The sequence below is a fragment of the Haliotis rufescens genome, unplaced genomic scaffold (genome assembly GCF_023055435.1).
Source record: "Haliotis rufescens isolate VD_foot unplaced genomic scaffold, xgHalRufe1.0.p SCAF_7, whole genome shotgun sequence".
NCBI lineage: Eukaryota > Metazoa > Mollusca > Gastropoda > Lepetellida > Haliotidae > Haliotis > Haliotis rufescens.
In genome coordinates this window covers 22674127-22697905 of record NW_025964361.1, presented here as the reverse complement: position 1 = coordinate 22697905, position 23779 = coordinate 22674127, and the positions used below count along the sequence as shown (strand labels likewise).

Here is a 23779-nt window from a genome sequence, read left to right as displayed (position 1 = left end):
GATTATACTATGTCTCTGTTTGATACTGTGATTATACTATGTCTCTGTTTGATACTGGTTCTATACTAAGCCTCTCTTTGATACTTGGTCTATACTTAGTCTCTGTTTGATACTGGTTCTATCCTAAGTCTCTGTTTAATATTTGGTCTATACTAAGTCTCTGTTTGATACTGGTTCTATACTAACTCTCTCTTTGATACTTGGTCTATACTAAGTCTCTGTTTGATACTGGTTCTATACTAACTCTCTCTTTGATACTTCGTCTATACTAAGTCGCAGTTTGATACTGGTTCTATACTAAGTCTCTGTTTGATACTTGGTCTATTCTATGTCGCTGTTTCATACTGGTTCTATACTAAAGCTCAGTTTGACACTGGTTCTAGACTAAGTCCATGTTTGATACTTGTTCTATACTAAGTCTCTGTTTTATACTGGGTCTATACTAAGTCTCTGTTTGATACTGGTTCTTTACTATGTCTCTGTTTGATACTGTGATTATACTACGTATATGTTTGATACTGGTTCTATATTAAGTCTCTGTTTGATACTGATTCTATACTAAGTCTCTGTTTGATTCTGGTTCTATACTAAGTCTCTGTTTGATACTTGGTCTATACTAAGTCTCTGTTTAATACTGGTTCTATACTAAGTCTTTGTTTGATACTTGGTCTAAACTAAGTCTCTGTTTGATTCTGGTTCTATACTTAGTCTCTGTTTCATACTGTGATTATACTAAGTCTCTGTTTCATACTGTGATTATACTATGTCTCTGTTTGATACTCGTTCTATACTATGTCTCAGTTTGACACTGGTTCTATACTAAGTCTCTGTTTGATACTTGGTCTATACTAAGTCTCGGTTTGATACTGGTTCTTTACTAAGTCTCAGTTTTATACTGGTTCTTTACTAAGTCTCTGTTTTATACTTGTTCTATACTAGGTCTTAGTTTGACACTGTTCTATACTAAGTCTCTATTTGATTCTGGTTCTATACTAAGTCTATGTTTGATACTGGTTCTATACTAAGTCTCAGTTTGACACTGGTTCTATACTAAGTCTCAGTTTGATACTGGTTCTATACTAAGTCTCTGTTTGATGCTTGGTCTATACTAAGTCTATGTTTGATACTGTGATTATACTAAGCCTATGTTTGATACTGAGTCTATACTAAGTCTATGTTTGATTCTGTTTCTATACTAAGTCTCTGTTTGATACTTGGTCTATTCTAAGTCTCTGTTTGATACTGGTTCTATACTTAGTTTCTGTTTGATACTTGGTCTATCCTAAGTCTCTGTTTGATACTGTGATTATACTATGTCTCTGTTTGATACTGTGATTATACTATGTCTCTGTTTGATACCCGTTCTATACTAAGTCTCAGTTTGACACTGGTTCTATACTAAGTCTCTGTTTGATACTGGTTCTATACTAAGTCTCAGTTTGATACTGGGTCTATACTAAGTCTCTGTTTGATACTGTGATTATACTAAGTCTATGTTTGATACTGAGTCTATACTAAGTCTCTGTTTGATTCTGGTTCTCTACTAAGTCTCTGTTTGGTTCTTGGTCTATACTAAGTCTCGGTTTGATACTGGTTCTATACTAGGTCTCAGTTTGATACTGGTTCTTTACTAAGTCTCTGTTTGATACTGGTTCTATACTAAGTCTTAGTTTGATACTGGTTCTATACTAAGTCTCTGTTTGATTCTTGTTCTATACTATGTCTCTGTTTGATACTGGTTCAGTACTATGTCTCAGTTTGACACTGGTTCTATACCAAGTCTCTGTTTCATACTCTGTCTATGCTAAGTCTCTGTTTGATACTGGTTCTATACAAAGTCTTAGTTTGATACTTGGTCTATACTAAGTCTCTGTTTGATACTGTGATTATACTATGTCTCTGTTTGATACTGTGATTATACTATGTCTCTGTTTGATACTGGTTCTATACTAAGTCTCAGTTTGACACTGGTTCTATACTAAGTCTCTGTTTGATACTGGTTCTATACGAAGTCTCAGTTTGATACTTGGTCCATACTAAGTCTCTGTTTGATACTGTGATTATACTAAGTCTATGTTTGATTCTGGTTCTATACTAAGTCTCTGTTTGGTACTTGGTCTATACTAAGTCTCTGTTTGATACTGGTTCTATACTAAGTCTCTGTTTGATACTGGGTCTATACTTAGTCTCTGTTTGATTCTGCTTCTATGCTAAGTCTCTGTTTGATACTTGGTCTATACTAAGTCTATGTTTGATTCTGGTTCTATACTAAGTCTCTGTTTGATACTGTGATGATACTATGTCTCTGTTTGATACTCGTTCTATACTAAGTCTCAGTTTGATGCTGGTTCTATACTAAGTCTCGGTTTGATACTGGTTCTATACTAAGTCTCAGTTTGATACTGGTTCTATACTAAGTCTCTGTTTGTTACTGGGTCTATACTAAGTCTCAGTTTGATACTGCTTCTATACTAAGTCTCAGTTTGATACTGTCATTAAACTATGTCTCTGTTTGATACTGTGATTATACTATGTCTCTGTTTGATACTCGTTCTATACTAAGTCTCTGTTTGACACTGGTTCTATAGTAAGTCTCTGTTTGATACTGGTTCTATACTAAGTCTCAGTTTGATACTGGTTCTATACTAAGTCTCAGTTTGATACTGGTTCTATACTAAGTCTCAGTTTAATACTGGTTCTATACTAACTCTCTGTTTGATACTTGGTCTATACTAAGTCTCTGTTTGATACTGGTTCTATGCTACGTCTCTGTTTGATACTTGGTCTATACTAAGTCTCTGGTTGATACTGTGATTATACTATGTCTCTGTTTGATATCCGTTCTATAATAAGTCTCAGTGTGACACTGGTTCTATACTATGTCTCTGTTTGATACTCGTTCTATACTAAGTCTCAGTTTGACACTGGTTCTATACCAAGTCTCGGTTTGATACTGGTTCTATACTAAGTCTCAGTTTGATACTGGTTCTATACTAAGTCTCTGTTTGTTACTGGGTCTATACTTAGTCTCAGTTTGATACTGGTTCTATACTAAGTCTCAGTTTGATACTGGTTCTATACTAAGTCTTTGTTTGATACTGGTTCTATACTAAGTCTCTGTTTGATACTGGTTCTATACGAAGTCTATGTTTGATACTGGATCTATACTTAGTCTCTGTTTGATTCTGGGTCTATACTAAGTCTCAGTTTGATACTGGGTCTATACTAAGTCTCTGCTTGATACTGGTTCTATACTAAGTCTCTGTTTGATACTGGTTCTATACTAAGTCTCAGATTGATACTGGTTCTATACTAAGTCTCTGTTTGATAGTTGGTCTATACTAAGTCTCTGTTTGATACTTGGTGTATACTAATTCTCTGTTTGATACTGGTTCTATACTAAGTCTCAGTTTGACACTGGTTCTATACTAAGTCTCTGTTTGATGCTTGGTCTATACGAAGTCTCTGTTTGATACTGGTTCTATACTAAGTCTCAGTTTGACACTGGTTCTATACTAAGTCTCTGTTTGATACTTGGTCTATACTAAGTCTCTGTTTGATACTGGTTCTATACTTAGTTTCTGTTTGATACTTGGTCTATCCTAAGTCTCTGTTTGATACTGTGATTATACTATGTCTCTGTTTGATACTGTGATTATACTATGTCTCTGTTTGATACCCGTTCTATACTAAGTCTCAGTTTGACACTGGTTCTATACTAAGTCTCTGTTTGATACTGGTTCTATACTAAGTCTCAGTTTGATACTGGGTCTATACTAAGTCTCTGTTTGATACTGTGATTATACTAAGTCTATGTTTGATACTGAGTCTATACTAAGTCTCTGTTTGATTCTGGTTCTCTACTAAGTCTCTGTTTGGTACTTGGTCTATACTAAGTCTCGGTTTGATACTGGTTCTATACTAGGTCTCAGTTTGATACTGGTTCTTTACTAAGTCTCTGTTTGATACTGGTTCTATACTAAGTCTTAGTTTGATACTGGTTCTATACTAAGTCTCTGTTTGATTCTTGTTCTATACTATGTCTCTGTTTGATACTGGTTCAGTACTATGTCTCAGTTTGACACTGGTTCTATACCAAGTCTCTGTTTCATACTCTGTCTATGCTAAGTCTCTGTTTGATACTGGTTCTATACAAAGTCTTAGTTTGATACTTGGTCTATACTAAGTCTCTGTTTGATACTGTGATTATACTATGTCTCTGTTTGATACTGTGATTATACTATGTCTCTGTTTGATACTGGTTCTATACTAAGTCTCAGTTTGACACTGGTTCTATACTAAGTCTCTGTTTGATACTGGTTCTATACGAAGTCTCAGTTTGATACTTGGTCCATACTAAGTCTCTGTTTGATACTGTGATTATACTAAGTCTATGTTTGATTCTGGTTCTATACTAAGTCTCTGTTTGGTACTTGGTCTATACTAAGTCTCTGTTTGATACTGGTTCTATACTAAGTCTCTGTTTGATACTGGGTCTATACTTAGTCTCTGTTTGATTCTGCTTCTATGCTAAGTCTCTGTTTGATACTTGGTCTATACTAAGTCTATGTTTGATTCTGGTTCTATACTAAGTCTCTGTTTGATACTGTGATGATACTATGTCTCTGTTTGATACTCGTTCTATACTAAGTCTCAGTTTGATGCTGGTTCTATACTAAGTCTCGGTTTGATACTGGTTCTATACTAAGTCTCAGTTTGATACTGGTTCTATACTAAGTCTCTGTTTGTTACTGGGTCTATACTAAGTCTCAGTTTGATACTGCTTCTATACTAAGTCTCAGTTTGATACTGTCATTAAACTATGTCTCTGTTTGATACTGTGATTATACTATGTCTCTGTTTGATACTCGTTCTATACTAAGTCTCTGTTTGACACTGGTTCTATAGTAAGTCTCTGTTTGATACTGGTTCTATACTAAGTCTCAGTTTGATACTGGTTCTATACTAAGTCTCAGTTTGATACTGGTTCTATACTAAGTCTCAGTTTAATACTGGTTCTATACTAACTCTCTGTTTGATACTTGGTCTATACTAAGTCTCTGTTTGATACTGGTTCTATGCTACGTCTCTGTTTGATACTTGGTCTATACTAAGTCTCTGGTTGATACTGTGATTATACTATGTCTCTGTTTGATATCCGTTCTATAATAAGTCTCAGTGTGACACTGGTTCTATACTATGTCTCTGTTTGATACTCGTTCTATACTAAGTCTCAGTTTGACACTGGTTCTATACCAAGTCTCGGTTTGATACTGGTTCTATACTAAGTCTCAGTTTGATACTGGTTCTATACTAAGTCTCTGTTTGTTACTGGGTCTATACTAAGTCTCAGTTTGATACTGGTTCTATACTAAGTCTCAGTTTGATACTGGTTCTATACTAAGTCTTTGTTTGATACTGGTTCTATACTAAGTCTCTGTTTGATACTGGTTCTATACGAAGTCTATGTTTGATACTGGATCTATACTTAGTCTCTGTTTGATTCTGGGTCTATACTAAGTCTCAGTTTGATACTGGGTCTATACTAAGTCTCTGCTTGATACTGGTTCTATACTAAGTCTCTGTTTGATACTGGTTCTATACTAAGTCTCAGATTGATACTGGTTCTATACTAAGTCTCTGTTTGATAGTTGGTCTATACTAAGTCTCTGTTTGATACTTGGTGTATACTAATTCTCTGTTTGATACTGGTTCTATACTAAGTCTCAGTTTGACACTGGTTCTATACTAAGTCTCTGTTTGATGCTTGGTCTATACGAAGTCTCTGTTTGATACTGGTTCTATACTAAGTCTCAGTTTGACACTGGTTCTATACTAAGTCTCTGTTTGATACTCGGTCTATACTAAGTCTCAGTTTGATACTGGTTCTATACTAAGTCTCTGTTTGATGCTTGGTCTATACTAAGTCTCTGTTTGATACTGGTTCTATACTAAGTCTCAGTTTGACACTGGTTCTATACTATGTCTCTGTTTGATAATTGATCTACATTAATTCTCATTTTGATACTAAAACTACATTTGGTCTCTATTTTATACTGATTCTATATTAAATCTCTTTTTTATACTTGGTCAGTACCTGGTCTATGTTTGAGACTGGGTCTGTATCAGGTCTATATTTGATACTTTATCCATATAAGGTATCTATTGGATATTTAATATATATATGGTAGCTATTTGATACTGGGTGAATGCTAGGTCTATGTTTGAGATCTGTATTAGTTTTATATTTGATACTTGACCTATAAAAGGTATCTATTTGATACTTGTCAATACTAGGTTTATGTTTGGGGCTGGATCTATATTGGGTCTATTTCTGATACTTGATCTGTATAAGGTATCTATTTGATACCTGTCAATACTAGGTCTATGTTTTGGACTGGATCTATATTATGTCTATTGTTGATAGTTAATCTGTATAAGGTATCTATTTGATACTTGTCAATACTAGGTCTATGTTTGGGACTGGACTATGTTTATTTGCTACAGGGACTAAATACTACCCCGGATAAATTCCAAAGAATCAGATCAGATCGTTACATCCGATAACCGTTCAAGAAGATTGATGTTGTCATTGGATTCGTCTCAACCGAATATTCGATATAGTCGTTATGTCAAAGTTGAACGTAATGTTAAACCGGTGAAAACCCCTTCTACTCCAGTGAGCTAACAGCTCTTATAGCACAATACGTACTGCAGTACATAAGTACTGATACGAGAGCCCTCATCGCCAAATGAACACCACACAAGATAACCCTATTTAACAAACCCGCAGACCTATCAAACATTATGGCCGAAATGTCACCACGCAGATCTAAACGTTTTACAGTGCAAATGTTCTTTTTGACAACAATTTTTAGAAGCCATGTACCAAAATGTAGATTTAGGATCGTGGGGGCAAATGAAGAGTGCTGTGTACACGCAGACTGATAAGGACACCCTCCTCGGACTGTACAACGGCGGGCTATTAGTTAACGCTGATGTAAGCGGCTGGTCGGCCGTGTTAGCGATATGCGACGTTTGTTGCGACGCTCTATGATTTAGCACATTTTGTCAAAGCTGACAGTTGTTGGTCCTTTAGAGTCATTGCTTATGCTAAATTATCCACAGGTCCTCCTGTAGGAATAGTTGTATGTATGTACGTTTTACTCTGCGATTCAATCAAAGAAATGGATACGGTGAGTACAACTTACTCAGTGTCTCTCGAAGGTAAACAACGAAGGTGGATTAAATCCGAGTGTACACAAGATTGAAACAATTTTTATTCGAGGAGCAAAATGACAACACTCGTGAGGCTATATTATTTTCTGTAGACATTTTTCACTTTTATATCTCCAAGATGCTTATCGTTTGAACATTGGCCTGGCTCTTATTTCTGTACTGTGCAGCAGTGCATAAACATTCAGTATCCATCTGTGCAGATACAGCATGCTGGCACCGGGTCAGTACAGCCACTCCGAGTCCTTGATGGGCGATTCTAACTGATATACACACGTAACCTTGACCTTCGGGTCAAGAGGGATGCTTTTCGTCGTGGTCCTATCTTCTGACTGGATACGAGTGAATTGCTTCCTTAAAGAGACCGAAGATGACGATAATAGCGGTTCATGGCACGACTAAGGGATGCACAATCTTTACATCTAGCTGCGACAACTTATATTACTGGATCACAAGGTTTTCTGGATTTCTGAAAATGGAGTTTGGTGTTTTTTTGGTAAATATTTTGTTCCTGAAAATACTGGGAAAGAAAAGGACATGCTGGGTGTCTCTTAGACTCTTAGACGCATATAAATTTCTTGGAATCAACGGTAGACATGTGGCTGCAGATCCCCATAAAGCACGGAATTTCATACCTACAGTGCGCTAACCGTGTGCTCATTAGGGCGAATTAAGAACTATTTGACACTGGAGTTTCGAAAATTGAAACACTCAAGAACATGATAACCTCGGGGAGGGCTATCTCCCAGACTTACAGGAAAACATATTCCCTGAGCCAATGTAAGCAAACATGGGTCGGTTGCTGCCATGAAATTGTAACCATGCCTTATCTGAATACGAAACGTACAGATAGTAGTTTAATGATAATAACAGTAGTGAAGGTGGATCGTAATTGGATTGGAAGGTGGACTGTGTTGTATGCTATGTCTCTGTTTGATACTGGTTCTATGCCATGTCTCTGTTTGGTACTTTTTCTATACTAAGTCTCTGTTACAGCATACTGGTTCTATACTAAGTCTGTTATAGAATACTTGTTCTATACTAAATCGCTGTTATAGCATAGTGGCTCTATGCAATGTCTCTGTTTGATACTGGTTCTATACTAAGTCTCTGTTTGATACTGGTTCTATACTAAGTCTCTGTTTGATTCTGGTTCTATACTAAGTCTCTCTGTGATACTTGGTCTATACTATGTCTCTGTTTGATACTGGATCTATACTAAGTCTCTGTTTGATACTGTGATTAAACTATGTCTGTGTTTGATACTGTGATTATACTTTGTCTCTGTTTGATACTGGTTCTATACTAAGTTCCTGTTTGATACTGATTCTATACTAAGTCTTAGTTTGATACTGGTTCTATACTGAGTCTCTGTTTGATACTTGGTCTATACTAAGTCTCTGTTTGAAACTGTGATTATACTAAGTCTATGTTTGATACTGGTTCTATACTAAGTCTCTGTTTGATACTGTGATTATACTAAGTCTCTGTTTGAAACTGGTTCTATACTAAGTCTCTGTTTGATACTGGTTCTATACTAAGTCTATGTTTGTTGCTTGGTCTATACTAAGTCTCTGTTTGATACTGGTTTTATATTATGTCTCTGTTTGATACTGTGATTATACTAAGTCTCTGTTTGATACTGATTCTGTTCTAAGTCTCTGTTTGATACTGGGTCTATACTAAGTCTCTGTTTGATACTGGTTCTATTCTAAGTCTCTGTTTGATACTTGGTCTATACTATGTCTCTGTTTGATACTGGTTCTATACTATGTCTCTGTTTGATACTGTGATTATACTAAGTCTCTTTTTGATACTGGTTCTATTTTAAGTCTCTGTTTGATACTGGGTCTATACTGAGTCTCTGTTTGATGCTGGTTCTATACTAGGTCTCTGTTTGATACTAGTTCTATTCTATGTCTCTCTATGATACTGGTTCTATTCTAAGTCTCTGTTTGATACTGTGGTTTTTCTATGTCTCTGTTTGATACTCGTTCTATACTAAGTCTCAGTTTGATACTCGTTCTATACTAAGTCTCTGTTTGATACTGGGTCTATACTAAGTCTCTGTTTGATACTGGTTCTATACTAAGTCTCTGTTTGATACTGGTTCTATACTAAGTCTCTGTTTGATACTGGTTCTATACTATGTCTCAGTTTGATACTGGGTCTATACTAAGTCTCTATTTGATACTGGTTCTATTCTAAGTCTCTGTTTGATACTGGGTCTATACTAAGTCTCAGTTTGATACTGGGTCTATAATAAGTCTCTGTTTGATACTGGTTCTATACTATGTCTATATTTGATAATGGGTCAATACTAGGTCCCTATTTGATGTAGGATCTATATACTGTCTCTCTTTGATATTGGATCTATATCAGTTCTCATTTTCATACTGGGTTTATACTAAGTCTCTGTTTGATACTGGTTCTATACTAAGTCTCTGTTTGATACTGGTTCTATACTAAGTCTCTGTTTGATACTGGTTCTATACTATGTCTATATTTGATAATGGGTCAATACTAGGTCCCTATTTGATGTAGGATATATATCAGTTCTCATTTTCATACTGGGTTTATACTAAGTCTCTGTTTGATACTGGTTCTATACTAAGTCTCTGTTTGATACTGGTTCTATACTAAGTCTCTGTTTGATACTGGTTCTATACTATGTCTATATTTGATAATGGGTCAATACTAGGTCCCTATTTGATGTAGGATATATATCAGTTCTCATTTTGATACTGAAATTACATTAGGTCTCTGTTTTATACTGATTATTTATTAAATCTCTTTTATACTTGGTCAGTACCTGATCTATCTATATTCTGTATTAGGTCTAGTTTGATACTGTATCTATACAAGGTATCTATTGGATACTTGTCAATACTGGGTCTATGTTTGGGACTGGATCTATATTAGGTCTATATTTGATACTTGATCTAATAAGGTATCTATTTGATACTGGGTAAATACTAGGTCTCTATTTGACACTGGACATATAGTGGGCCTCTAACTGATACCTTGTCTACTCTAGAGTTCTATTTAATGCTGGGGTTATCCAAGATAAAACAATTTATACTGGATCGACACAAGGTTGTTTTACGACATTGTGGTGTTTTATTTGCTATAGAGACTAAATACTACCCCGGATAAATTCCAAAGGACGACCAAAATCAGATCGTTACATCCGATAAACGTTCCAGAAGAATGATGTTGTCATTTGATTCGTCTCAACCGAATATTCGATATATTCGTTATGTCCAAATTGAACGTAATGTTAAACCGGTGAAAACCCCTTCTACTCCAGTGAGCTAACAGCTCTCATAGCACAGCGCACTAATCACAATACGTACTGCAGTACATAAGTACTGATACGAGAGCCCTCATCGCCAAATGAACACCACACAAGATAACCCTATTTAACAAACCCGCAGACCTATCAAACATTATGGCCGAAATGTCACCACGCAGATCTAAACGTTTTACAGTGCAAATGCTCTTTTTTACAACAATTGTTAGAAGCCATGTACCAAAATGTAGATTTAGGATCGTGGGGGCAAATGAAGAGTGCTGTGTACACGCAGACTGATGAGGAGACCCTCCTCGGACTGTACAACGGCGGGCTATTAGTTAACGCTGATGTAAGCGGCTGGTCGGCCGTGTTAGCGATATGCGACGTTTGTTGCGACGCTCTATGATTTAGCACATTTTGTCAAAGCTGACAGTTGTTGGTCCTTTAGAGTCACTGCTTATACTAAATTATCCACAGGTCCTCCTGTAGGAATAGATGTATGTATGTACGTTTTACTCTGCGATTCAATCAAAGAAATGGATACGGTGAGTACAACTTACTCAGTGTCTCTCGAAGGTAAACAACGAAGGTGGATTAAATCCGAGTGTACACAAGATTGAAACAATTTTTATTCGAGGAGCAAAATGACAACACTCGTGAGGCTATATTATTTTCTGTAGACATTTTTCACTTTTATATCTCCAAGTTGCTTATCTTTTGAGCATTGGCCTGGCTCTTTTCCATGCTGATAAGTGAGGGTATCTTTTTACCTCTTTCAGTCGACCCCTTATGCCATGCGCACGCGACTGGGATTCCATAGCAGACGACACACAGCGGATGTATACTGAGAAAGTGAACTGGCTACAAGTCTTCAAGGATTGAAACGGGCGCAGGAGTTATGAAATTTGCTGTGAGCATTGGATGTGAGAAAAAGATCTGGGAGAGATTTCTTTTGATGTAAACAAAGTGAATATATATTCTGTGTGTTCGAAATGTTATTGAATTTGGACAGAAATTTATTTTTGAAAGTGGTCACATGACGCCATGTGTTGACGAGACGATGGATGTCGGTGCTATATAATATAGGGATTGATATCACTCGAGCAATGGGAAATGGTCGCTGGGAGTGCAAGCCCTGGCCAGCTTAGCAACGTGCTTCTCAAGGAAATATTGGAATTGCCTAACTCTGTTTTATTTATTGGGAAAAGTGGATTGGTGCAATAAACGTGAATACTATAATTCATTCTTTGGGTGGATTATTACCTACCATCCCTGTGTGGAGTATGGGAGTTATAAGAAACACATATGAAGAGGAGTCGGACACAGGAAACCATGTGAAAGAGCCTTACAATAGTGATTGTATTATACCAATGGATAGTGTATACGACCGACTACAACCCCCACCCTCACCGTGTGGGTGTGGCACCAGGCCAACGCCAACTTGTGATAGGGAGTCTTCTCCGGCCCGGAGCAATTCATGGTGAGTACGTTTTGGTTAAATATGCTTCTAGTCTTAGCGATTATTTATACTTTCATTCCTCTATTTTGCCGTACGTTTTTCATTCATTTTTTAAATTGAATTTTTAATCCAAATATTATTCTTTATTTAAGTTGTAGAATTTTGTATATGTTAATAAGGGACATTGGTTATCGTTCCTATTTGCTTATTCATCATATATTATATTACAACCATGTTTTATTATTTGTTCATTTAAGCATTAACTTGCTCCATCCCGTCGATGACAGTGACCTAGTCAGGTGAAATCTTACCCATGCGTCAGCCGCTAGTGCAACAGTTATGACGAATTGGACATATTCACAGGCATACGCTTACATACACTGCTTATCGACAACAGCGTAGTCCATCTAGTTTATACACAGACTCGTATTAAATACACTAGTAATAGTTGTGACAGCTTAGACATATTTCCAGACGTACCGTTTAATAGTCAGGGAGTCGTATTTCATAGCCTACACATCAATAGCAAGGTAGTCGAGGCGTTCCATCGGCTGATTTAGTGTTAATTGCGTGGGGTAAGGTGTTTATTTCGCATGTTCTGTACTTATTACAAAATATGCATCAAGATTATCATTATCAGTTGAGATTGCGTATAATGTATAGAAACTCGACAACGGTCGGCTGGTCAGTATTCAGAGGGAAATATATGTTAATTTCTATGGGGTAGGAGTATCACAATGAAGTTTGATAGGTGTTCTGCGTTACATGCCTATTTACATGTAATGTATATATTCATTACGGAGCAAAGCCTGTCAGTTGCAGGAACGTTCACCAACTTCGCATCAATACCACACTGAGAAAATGCTGATGTCATGATTATAACAAACTCTAAACAACATATGCATACATTTACACCCGCATCGCAGATCGGTTTTCGTATTGCATACACAGCCTTGTCAATAGCAGAGATGTTGAGGCATTTCATCGGCACATCCCATGTTAATTACACGGGGATAAGCGTTGTTAGCATCGAGTCGTACAGATAGGTTAAACATGTTGCCCACTGTGATTGCTCGCTGGATAGATCTGTTTTGTACATCATCGCCTGGTAATGCAGTAAACTGTAACAATGCACTCTCATCGGGCCGGGTTCAAAGGATGAGCAGTACGTGTATGCCAAGTGGAGAGGCGTATTTCACCCCGTTATGCGAGTGTGGCGCGAACCACGGCCTCTCTAGCATCAAGGCGGTTGTCACTTTCATATTTACCATGTACTCGTCATTACGTCAAGATCGCTTTGTAGAGCGCGACCCGGAGATGGGGAATATTGTATAAGGTATGCTTTTGCAAGACAACCGATACAAAAGGTTTTGGGCCGTAAACCGCTGTGGTTATAACATTACATGTAGTTAAGGCGCGAGATCTGTGAGTGAATGAGCGCGTTTATCACCGCAGCTAGTGATACTCCGGCCATATGGTGACGGCCTGTGACTAGTCGAGTCTCGACCAGCCAAACCAGTGGCTGAAGTCATGAGCAACGCAGTCAGGCAAGTCATCGAGCCGTTCGCCTGGCCGCCATACAAACATGAGTTATTATATTGGGAATATGTTCTGGTCCTGAGTTTCCGTGGGGGTCCTTAAGCTTGTTTGTACATTTTGATATATACTTTTTTACAAGAGCAAAGTCCTGTAATTGACACACCATCCTCTGATCGACGTGAGACTGAAGTTACAATTATCCTTATATTTTTACACACGGGTGATATTTACTTTCCACATATATCTCTAACGAAGAAAATAACATTTGTAAATATAATTTAAAGCATTTAAAGCTTGCTCTTTAAACACGTAGATCCTCTACTGAACAGTTCAATCAAAAGTAAGTTACGCAGTGCGTGATTTGATAACGTGAGTATATGTAACAGGTACTGTTATTGACATGATCAGTGCTTAAAAAGCTCAGCACTGCGTAAGTGTTTGACATTCCGCTTTGAGTATTTGCTGTTTTTCTCAGAGATCTGAAGTCGGCATACTTATAACACATAAACATAACAAAGTGTTTTGCTGGAACACTAATAACCACTCGACGTCAAGAGGTCAATTTGAAGGAATAGCGTACGTACTCGGAAATCATGCCTCTTATACACACAGTTTCTTATGCTAATTGTGATGTTTAAAGGTTTGGTGTATTTACGCGTTACGACTGAGTTGATAACAAGTCTGTATTTCCTTCTGTAGTCATAGGGAGTGGCACGGGGAGGTTTATAGAAAAATATTTAAAAGTTGCACGAGTTGATAGAAATTAGTCATTTATTAATGTTGTCAATATGCTGCATTTGACATTACCATTATCCAAAATGGCCGCATGTAATGTTGAATCCATACAGCAAAACCTCGTTAATCGCATTTATCTTTATTTTAGGTTTTTGTGAGCCGCATTGAACAGTATTTCTGTTCTAGCGCGTCAGTTTGACGTGGACGGAAAGCGCGAAGTCATACGGGACCAAACCTTAGATCATTGAAAGAAAAAATACATTTTACACTTGTCCTTAGTCTTATAATCAGACACCTAACCATGGTAACAGTTTTATTGGAACACAGTCCGGATAAATAAGGTCTCGATGTAAAGGAAACCTCATTCGGTGGAAACCCCTGTCTTACGGAGGATGACTGAAGGGAACACCTCAACATGGACACACTGACATTACTCCGTATTTATGAATCGTTAATTGTCCGGATTAACAAATCTCCAGATTAACGATTCGTAATAACGGATTATTTTCAGCTTTACTCCTGATTAACGGGCTTTCACTGATTAGAAAAACGAGGTCAACAATCGCACTTAAAAACTCACTCACGCTCCATTTTCTAAGAAAATAATGCGTCACGTGAGAAAATACGTATATCTAAATCTATTAGACGTGTATAGCAGGTTAGCCATTACCCAAGTCACACTGACAATGTTAACAAGTGATGCTAGTATTTACGTGAACAAGAAGAACAGCTACTCCAGTTTGGGGAAGAACAGAACAGGTGAACGAAGATCTTTATTCCCTCATCTTGTTTATTGATTACAATACTGCATGATGTTTCAGAAAGAGTTATTAAGACAACATTGCGATAGCAGAGAACTTAAACATTGTTTAACTGATACGACGTCAGAGATGGCCGCGTATATCATGTTTTATGCTTTATCCACTAAGCACGTGTCACAATTTAGCGGCACCATCGTACGTTGCTCGGTTTGAAACGTAAATCTTTCACAAACACCCTCTCAACCGAAGATACATTTTCAAAAGAGGACGCCCACATCGTAGATGAGGTAACTGCTAGAACGGCTACAGCGACCGCGTGTTTGCGTGTATTTAGACCGCGAGGCATCCGGCCAGACGATACGAAACTCTACACAATTGTTATCGAACAAATGATAAGTACTCGTCATCTAAATATGATATGCCATTTGAAAGGGTTATTAGCACGAGGCCTCTGTATTCTCGTGGGTGAGCGAGGTACAGGGAGGCGAGGGAAAGACAGTGTGGAGTTCAGGGGAGTAGTTTCGCTTGTTATGCGGTGTGTTTGTATGTAGGCTATCTGGGTTGGTCTGTGGTTTTCGACTTAACACCCACTTAGACTATGTTTTGGGAGTGATAGAGGAAAATGAATATGATTGCGAGTTGAATACAGTGAAATCTCTATAGCTCTAGGTGATTTGGTTGATTTCAGTGAACCCTTGAACGTGAATCGAGTAATCCGCTGTTCGAGACAACCGGAGTGTCGAAATAAGACAAAAGTGATGATATTCTGGAGTTATACAGAATGTATAAGTTGATTCATACAACTTTCAGTGGAAACTCGTTAACTCGAAGTCCAACAACCATCGACAATATCTCGAGTTATCCGTTGTAAAGAGTTTACCGATACTATAAAGTTAAATCGACATAAAAAACGACATACCGAGTAAATTGAATTCAAGTTTTCATTATAGTGTTTTCATTGGCTAGAATATTGCGTGAACGAGACACAAGGATTTAGGACTGTCTCATAGAATCTCAGCAAGTTGGATGAATTTAGACGCCCCGTGGACGTCGTTCTTAGTATACAAGACGGATTCTAAAATAAAACAAATCACATGTAAGATTCCCGGGTAGAATAGGTCTTCAGCAACCCGTGCTTGCCATAAAAGCGACTATGCTTGTCGTAAGAGGCGACTAAAGGGATCGGGTGGTCAGGCTCGCTGACTTGGTTGATGCATGTCATCGTATCCCAATTGCGTGGATCGATGCTCATGATGTCAATCATTGGATTGTCTGGTCCAGACTCGATTATTTACAGACCACCGTCTTATAGATGATATTGCTGAGTGCGGCGTTAAACAAAAAACAAACCTACAAAACAAAGTTATATGGACATGGTCAGAAAGCGGACTTGTAAACAGAAAACCAAAGGCCAATGTGGAATGGTCCATGATACACATTTAGGGGTAGCAGTTCGCGGACCTTTCAAATAAATGACTCAACTTTTAATGGGAATATTCCTATCGTTCCACGATACACCATTACCATTCCTTATGAGAGACCCATGTGGAGTCTGGGTCATACTAAGTCGTTAGAGCCGATTCAAGAGGATTAGGTGTCTACAATGTATGGTTGCGTGTCATCGTGCCCCGACTGTGTGGATCCCTGCTCGTTCACTGTCAACCATTGGTTTGTCTGATCCAGCCTCGATTATTTACAGACCGCTGTGGTAAAGCGGGTATATTGCTAAGTTGGGTTTGAAAAATATTTCAATCATTCCCTTATATTATGTATATGTAAAAACTTAAGTCTCCTATCAAATGTATGAGAGGACACAGGTGGCCAAATAGTCTAAGGCGAGGTAATTCGTTTTGCCGAGATGCGTCCACTAGGCGTGCCAGGATCCTGTGAGCATGGGTTCGAAACCTAGTCGGTTTAGTTTTAATCATGGCTATACGTAGATAATGACCTCAAAAGATTTGTGAATACAATATTTAAAAACGAAAGATAGTTCTGTTTGATTAACCGTCAACAGAATATAAAAAGTCTTCTTTGAAGTAATTCTTAATTCATTTATATCCACGAAGAGCTAACATTTATCTTATCTAGTGTTGTGGGAATTAGAATATGAAATAGTGAATGATATACTTGATCGATTTTGAATTCATTAAATGTTATCATTTAAGCTGAAGATAAGTAGACGGTTCGTGTATCGTGGATACCAAACTGGCATCACTAGGGCCCCAGGCCCCTCGTCTGGCACAGTGCATGAACAGACTGTAATCGTCAATACTACGATAAATTTTCTTTTAATTGCACTTTTGTAGTATCACTGCTATGAATATTTAATACCTCTGTGGAGTTCTACTGCCGGGTCCATGACGACATGGAATGATATGAAGACAAGATTTATGACAGACCGCTCATTAAATTCAATTTGGCACAAATAAAGTTACCTTAATAGGATCGGTTGATTACGCCTTCAAATAATCACTGATTTATGACGCAGTAATTAGACGGCGTCTAGGGCTGTTGCGAACGTACTCTTAGAGTGGTCAGCGATTGTGAGATACAACCTTGAATTAACTTCAGATGTGGGTGAGTTGGGTATTAAGCAGATTTGAACAGCGTTTTATTTATCTCACGATGTGTCAGATTATCGTGGTGCGATACCCACAGTGACGCTGGCAGTAGATCCACGAGCTCGGACATAGTTCTGATACACGTTTTGGGTCATTATTGGGATTCGAACCCACGAGCAGCAGATGTTGATGAGACCAAGGTGCTTCAGATCACTATGCCTTTCGTGACTCCGCACTGCAAGAGTCAATGAGTGTGTAGGGTTTATGCCGCGTTTAGCAACATTCCTGCTCTGGTGCGGCAGGGGACACCAGAAATGAACCTCACACACTGCACCAATTTGCGGAATCAAACCCAGGTCTATGACATGACGAAAAAATGCTTAAACCTCAAGGCTACCCTGCACTCTTAACTGTAAAAAAGAACGCAGATATACCCAGTTAACTGTACACTAAAATATTATTAACACTTATGTTTTATCTAACAGTGATTTAAAGAATGTTGTTTTTCATGATGAACTCCCATAAGCGACTGTTATCTCACTCAGTGTTATCAGTATATATAACAGTGTAAGTTAGAACATCCCTTATCGACAAGAGAGGCTCACTATATCGAGGCTCTCGTTAGCCATATAATTATACCGTCACGGTTCTCGCTTCTTTCATCAAGGTCAACGTACACAGATTTATGTACTATTGTATTTCAACACTTTGGTTGTTCCGGCGCACTGAACATAAATACAATCACAAATAGGTCAGTAGTGCAGGTCGATGAGGATGTTTTGCCAGTGCATGCCCCATTTACATTGTGTACGATAAGTAAATGCGTCAAATGTAGCAGACCTGCTCCGCAAACCAGATTCTTTGCTAACTTTCTTTAAAAATCTAATGAGGTAATTCAAATTGTCACTCTTATGCTGAAAATAATCGCAATGAGGCTATTTTCAATTTTTATTTACAGAATCTTTGAAACTGTTTTTTTAAACACATTCGTGTATACAAGTATAAGGTAGTGAATCCCTATCTGTTTGGGAAGTTTCTCCATGAAGAAAATGAACGTTGTAGATTTCTGTTCAGTTGTCACTGAAAGACACCGAGCTAGTGGATATCCTTGTAGGACACAAGGCTGAAAGATACGAATCTCTTTCACGTCGCGTAAAACAACCACCTTTATGCACTATGCCTTTTAATAATACAGCTCTTTCGCAAAACATAACATATATCCAATTACTTACAGAAAGGCACATATAAGTAACACAACAACAAGGCTATGAATTGACAAATATCAATAAGTGGCTTTTCCACATGCTGTTAGAGAGGTTTGGAGGCGTTCATGACATGATACTTTCACGACAAAAGCTTGTGTTGATGGTATATCTGCACTGCATGCGACGTAACCCTGCGAAGGGTTCATTAATGCTGAATATATCGATCCACAGTTTTAACAAGTGCGACAAAGATATGTTAAGTTACATGTTCACATCAATCAACCTGGCTACATGTTGCGCGGCATGTTTTGTAGACAGCCGCTGCAATGTGTTATTCTTTACCCATGGACGTATGAATTACGTAGCTGCCCCTTTAAGAAGGCAAATAAGAAATGTATCAAGATATGCATTTGACAGTGCCCGATAACCAAAGGCACTACAGCTGAGAGAGGGGCCACCTGGCGACTAACCAGGGCCTGTAACCCCCATACGGGAATTGTTAAACGTCAGGCAAGCATCACCTGTGGGATTTATTAGACGAAGTGCGCATTATTCATCTATATGCATGAAATGGGAGGGTAGCACCGAGGTTCTGATTTCCATGTTAAACTTAACGTTTCTCAAATAGTGTATGTAAAACAGACCAGTACAATGTTTGTCCCCTGAGATGTGTAGATAACATTAAGCAAGCACGATGAGTATTTCCGTATCGAACACGACGCCATGAGTTATCATTGTGAGAGGTTTTAGAGTCTCTGGTAAGATTTAAACAAATGTATCTGAGTCTATTTTTATGATGAATGAATGTGGATGCTACTGTTTTTCCGATATTATGACATACTCGCGTAGAACTGATCGAAACGGAGACACGGACCATTTATGCAACTCAATCTTGGTGTTACGCCTACCGTAAGCTTTTCAAGAATACAAGAAGCAGTACACTCAGTTGTCTCTCGGAATGGAGCCATGTTGAGTGAATGAAATTTTACAGCTGCATACGCAGACTGGCTGCTTGGGTTCTGAAAGTCTAGAGCCCCTTACAACATGATGCAGTGTCATTGATACCATAGCATATCTGAGGAGCGATGGCTTTCTGTGTACACTACACTGAGGATATATCAAACCCTTGCTTCATTTCCAGAAAGTAAGATAAATGCATGCAAGGAATTACCCAGAGTTATCTGAGTGACCAATGAATCAGAATCTATTTGTGTCTGTGCAAGGAGTGTGTGTTTGTGTGGAAGTGATTGTTATTTTACGTCGTACATTTACGTTTTAAGACGGCCTTTTAGTAATCGAATATGGCAAGCACGAACTCCTGGTTAACTAAACATGCGTTCTGGGTACAAGTAAGTGAGTATGGTTTTACGCCGCTTTTAGAATATTTCAGCAATATCACGGCAGGGACACCAGAAATGTGCTTCACAAATTGTACCCATGTGGCGAATCGAACCCGGGCCATCGGCGTGACGAGCGATCGCTTTTCCCACTAGGCTTTCCCACTGCCCCCGGGGTACGAGGACACAGTATCAGCAAGGTCCCCCATTGTATAAACCTGGCGCCGAATGCTTTACGAACCAATTACAATTGGGATCTTGGCTAAGTTCAACAAAGCAATCGTAGCACTACGACAGTCGTAATTCACATTATTTAACACACCCCGACTTAACGTAGCTAAGATCACTTTGTGGGACTGGTCCTAACAATTCTAAGCATTAGGCACTAGTGTCCTATCCTAGTCTAAGATTATACCGGTTACGTATGGTACGTGGTTGAGTATCCAGTGCAATTCCTTGTTACGTCGAAGTTCAAGGTTCGATTCCTTCATGTGTAAATATCGCGACATAAGCGTCAATCATTAAAACGAAGCAGCTGTTTTCAACACTATTCCAACATGAATATGACTGTAGGATAGTCCAGTGACAATTGTGATTGCCGTTCCCGCCTGGTTCGATTCTCGAAATGGATCAGGGTGTAGAATCCGTGTATGTCGACCCATATGCTTCCATGCACAGCAAATTGCGGATCCTTAGTCCTCCAAGGCGCCGCAATTCGCTGTGCAGAGTTGCGTCCTTGGGCACGCCAGAAACCTATGATCGAGGGTTCGAATCCTGGTTCGGCCCGATTAGGCTTCTAGGTTTGTCAGCACCATACCCGTGCTCGTGGGTTCACCAAAGTGGTAAACGTCTGAGACCTGCATCACTTCGGGCTTTCCTCACACATTAGGCTGACACAGATATAACTGGAATACTGTTCAAAGCAGCGTTAAAACCCAGCACACTCACTCACTTCATGTCTACCACATGTGGTGACGTCAAACAGCTGGTGAGACATTCAGACCCAATCATCCCAAAGCCTTCTGCCTGAGCAGCTCAGTTCAAGAAACACTTCAACCTTTTCGAGAGTGCATGGTTTTCGTTGACAGAAACAACTTGGCCATAAGTATGAATTCCAGAATACATAATGAGCTCGTTGCTTTAATGAAAGTCTGAGCCTTGAGAACTTGAGGAACACTTCATGAGCAGAACATTGTCCCAGAGTAATGCGACCACTTCTATCTGTAAATAGACGCTGGCTGCTTTACCTAATAATCGCAAAATCTATCTCTGGCACGCTACAGAAATGAATATTTATTGCCTTACGACGGCATTTAAAACTACTAACTATCAGATTGAGAGTATATCATACTGGCCCCCGTCTGTTGTAGTCTCTGAAATCATTTTGTCAGAATGGTTAGGGCAAAGGGTCAAGGGCTGGTAGATTAACTCCCCTTGTAGGTTACTATAGTCGGTAGGTTGTAAGTCTCTTCTTAAGTAACTCAATCCACAGTGCCGGAGATAGGGCCTACCTTGTTAGCAGAAATTAATGAGGTTTTGTCATCCGGTGTTTGTTGGCGGTGTCTTCATTTCCTTTGAAGGCGGTCTCCCCGATGTGGACAATATGCTGTCCGTGTTTTTATATCCTATAGATATGTTATAACGCAATATTTACGATCCCATAAGTTATGAACGACGTCACAAACTGAACCGAACTGTTTCACACTGCAAACAAAAAACATTGGGACTGGAACTGGCGCAAAGAGGAATTGTGGTTTATGTGGGTCAATTCGGGTATTAAAGATATCAACTCAAGTTAACAAAATTGTTGTTATAAGGAAAGCAACTCTAGTTGACAAAAAGGTGGTTATCAATATATCAACTCTAGTTAACAAAAAGGTGGTTATAAATACAGTAAACTACGGTTATAACGAACACGCTTATAACGAACTAACGGTTATAACGAACTTACTTTTTTGGTCCCGACTATTTGCTGTAGTTATGCTGTATATATGCTTATAACGAACTATGGTTATAACGAACTAAAATTAGTAGTCCCTTTGAGTTCGTTATAACCGTAGTTTACTGTATATTAACTCTAGTTAACAAAAAGTTGGTTATAAAGATATCAACTCTAGTTAACAAAAAGGTGGTTATAAATATATCAACTGAAGTTAACAAAATGGTTGTTATAATTATAAGGAAAGCAACTCTAGTTACCAAAAAGGTGGTTATATAGAAATCGAAAAGGTGGTTATACAGAAATCAACACCAGTTAACAAAAAGGTGGTTATAAAGAAATCACCCCTAGTTAATAAAAAGATGGTTATAAAGATATCAACTCTAGTTAACACAAACTAAATGAAGCTAACACTCGGTTATAAAGAAATCAGCTGTTTCTACAAGAAGTTATAAAAGATCAAAAAAGTTAATAATTGATTAAAAAGAAATAAAACAACCTGAAGCGGCGGGGGACAACAGAAATGGGCTTTACACATTGTACCTATGTTGGGAATCGAACCCGGGTCTTCGGCAGAACGAGCGAACACTTTAACCACTAGGCTATCCCACCGCCCCTACAATTTAATAGGTTCTAGCTAGATCATACGCGATTACATCGACAATGTGTGGTGATCATTTCGGATGTTGTCGAAAATGAATAACCAAGCTGCGTTCTGTTACATACGTCCTACATCACTTACTGGGAATTTGTTATATGAAGATGCTGGTATACTGCGATGCGATTTGCACTTCGGGATCATTTTAGGCACCTTTGGTTTCTGATATAACGGTATAATGTGGACAGGCTTGAAGCTATCACGTTCTGAAATGTAAATATTTTGGACTAGAAATCATTAAGGGCGTACACAGTTGTTGTTGATATTTCTTTTTCAGATGATGCTTACGCTTTGACACATTGTCGCACTGCCAATATTTCTTTACAAGAGGAGGCAATGTACTGACTTGAGAAGAACGTTTTAACGTCATGTTAGGAATATGATTACCATTTGGTGTAACGAGACAACTTCAGTGAATAGACTCATCGCCGACACTATTATACTTGTCATATTCTTCAGTAGATGCTATCTATTGTCTCTGTTTCTACTACCCCTTTGATGTCGGGGAGGAAGATAGTAACATGAGTGACCTGCCTAGGAGACTGAATCGTGGCAGTCCCGACTCAAGTACAACCCTTTCATTGTTGTCTGTTAGTTCTAGGGAATGGCTTAATGATTGGCTGATAGTTCTTTAATGCCGGGAACATATCTCTGGCAGACAGCTGACGCATTTCTTCGGTATCAAGGTGTTGCTGATAATCTACGCGATGGACAATATACCCTTTTTTCATGAAACTTGACATTTTAACAAGGTTCGTGATTAGCGATCGTTTCCCCGCGACAGATGTATAGATCTCCCACGTTCGGCTTCTACAGCTGCTTATCGTGGTGCCTACTTTAATGGTAGATTATCCGTTGGCTGAACACGTCTTTCACATCAAGGATGGTCATTATCAGTGCATCATTTTCAGAGTACTGGTTAAATGCCCACTTCATTACTCACTACAAGAAACGTTCCTTCTCACCTCAGTGAAAACAAAACGCTGCGATATACCATGTTATTGTGTGTTTACCTACTTACCTTCTTATGATACACACAATCAACATTACGTAG

At 38.4% G+C, this 23779-nt stretch overlaps 1 protein-coding gene across 6 annotated transcripts in view; it reads left to right on the top strand.

Moving 5' to 3' along the window:
• Window positions 1–23779, top strand: part of LOC124139848 — a 142932-nt gene that overhangs the window by 66664 nt on the left and 52489 nt on the right. For 5 of the 6 annotated variants that reach the window (XM_046507228.2, XM_048387739.1, XM_046507231.2 and 2 more), the window contains exon 2: window positions 11311–12011. In XM_046507228.2, coding sequence (XP_046363184.1) covers window positions 11815–12011 — 197 coding nt within the window. In that variant the 5' untranslated portion in view covers window positions 11311–11814. Of the gene's footprint in view, window positions 1–10930; window positions 11077–11310; window positions 12012–23779 lie in introns of those variants that run through there. The other variant, XM_046507230.2, reaches the window with a different exon arrangement.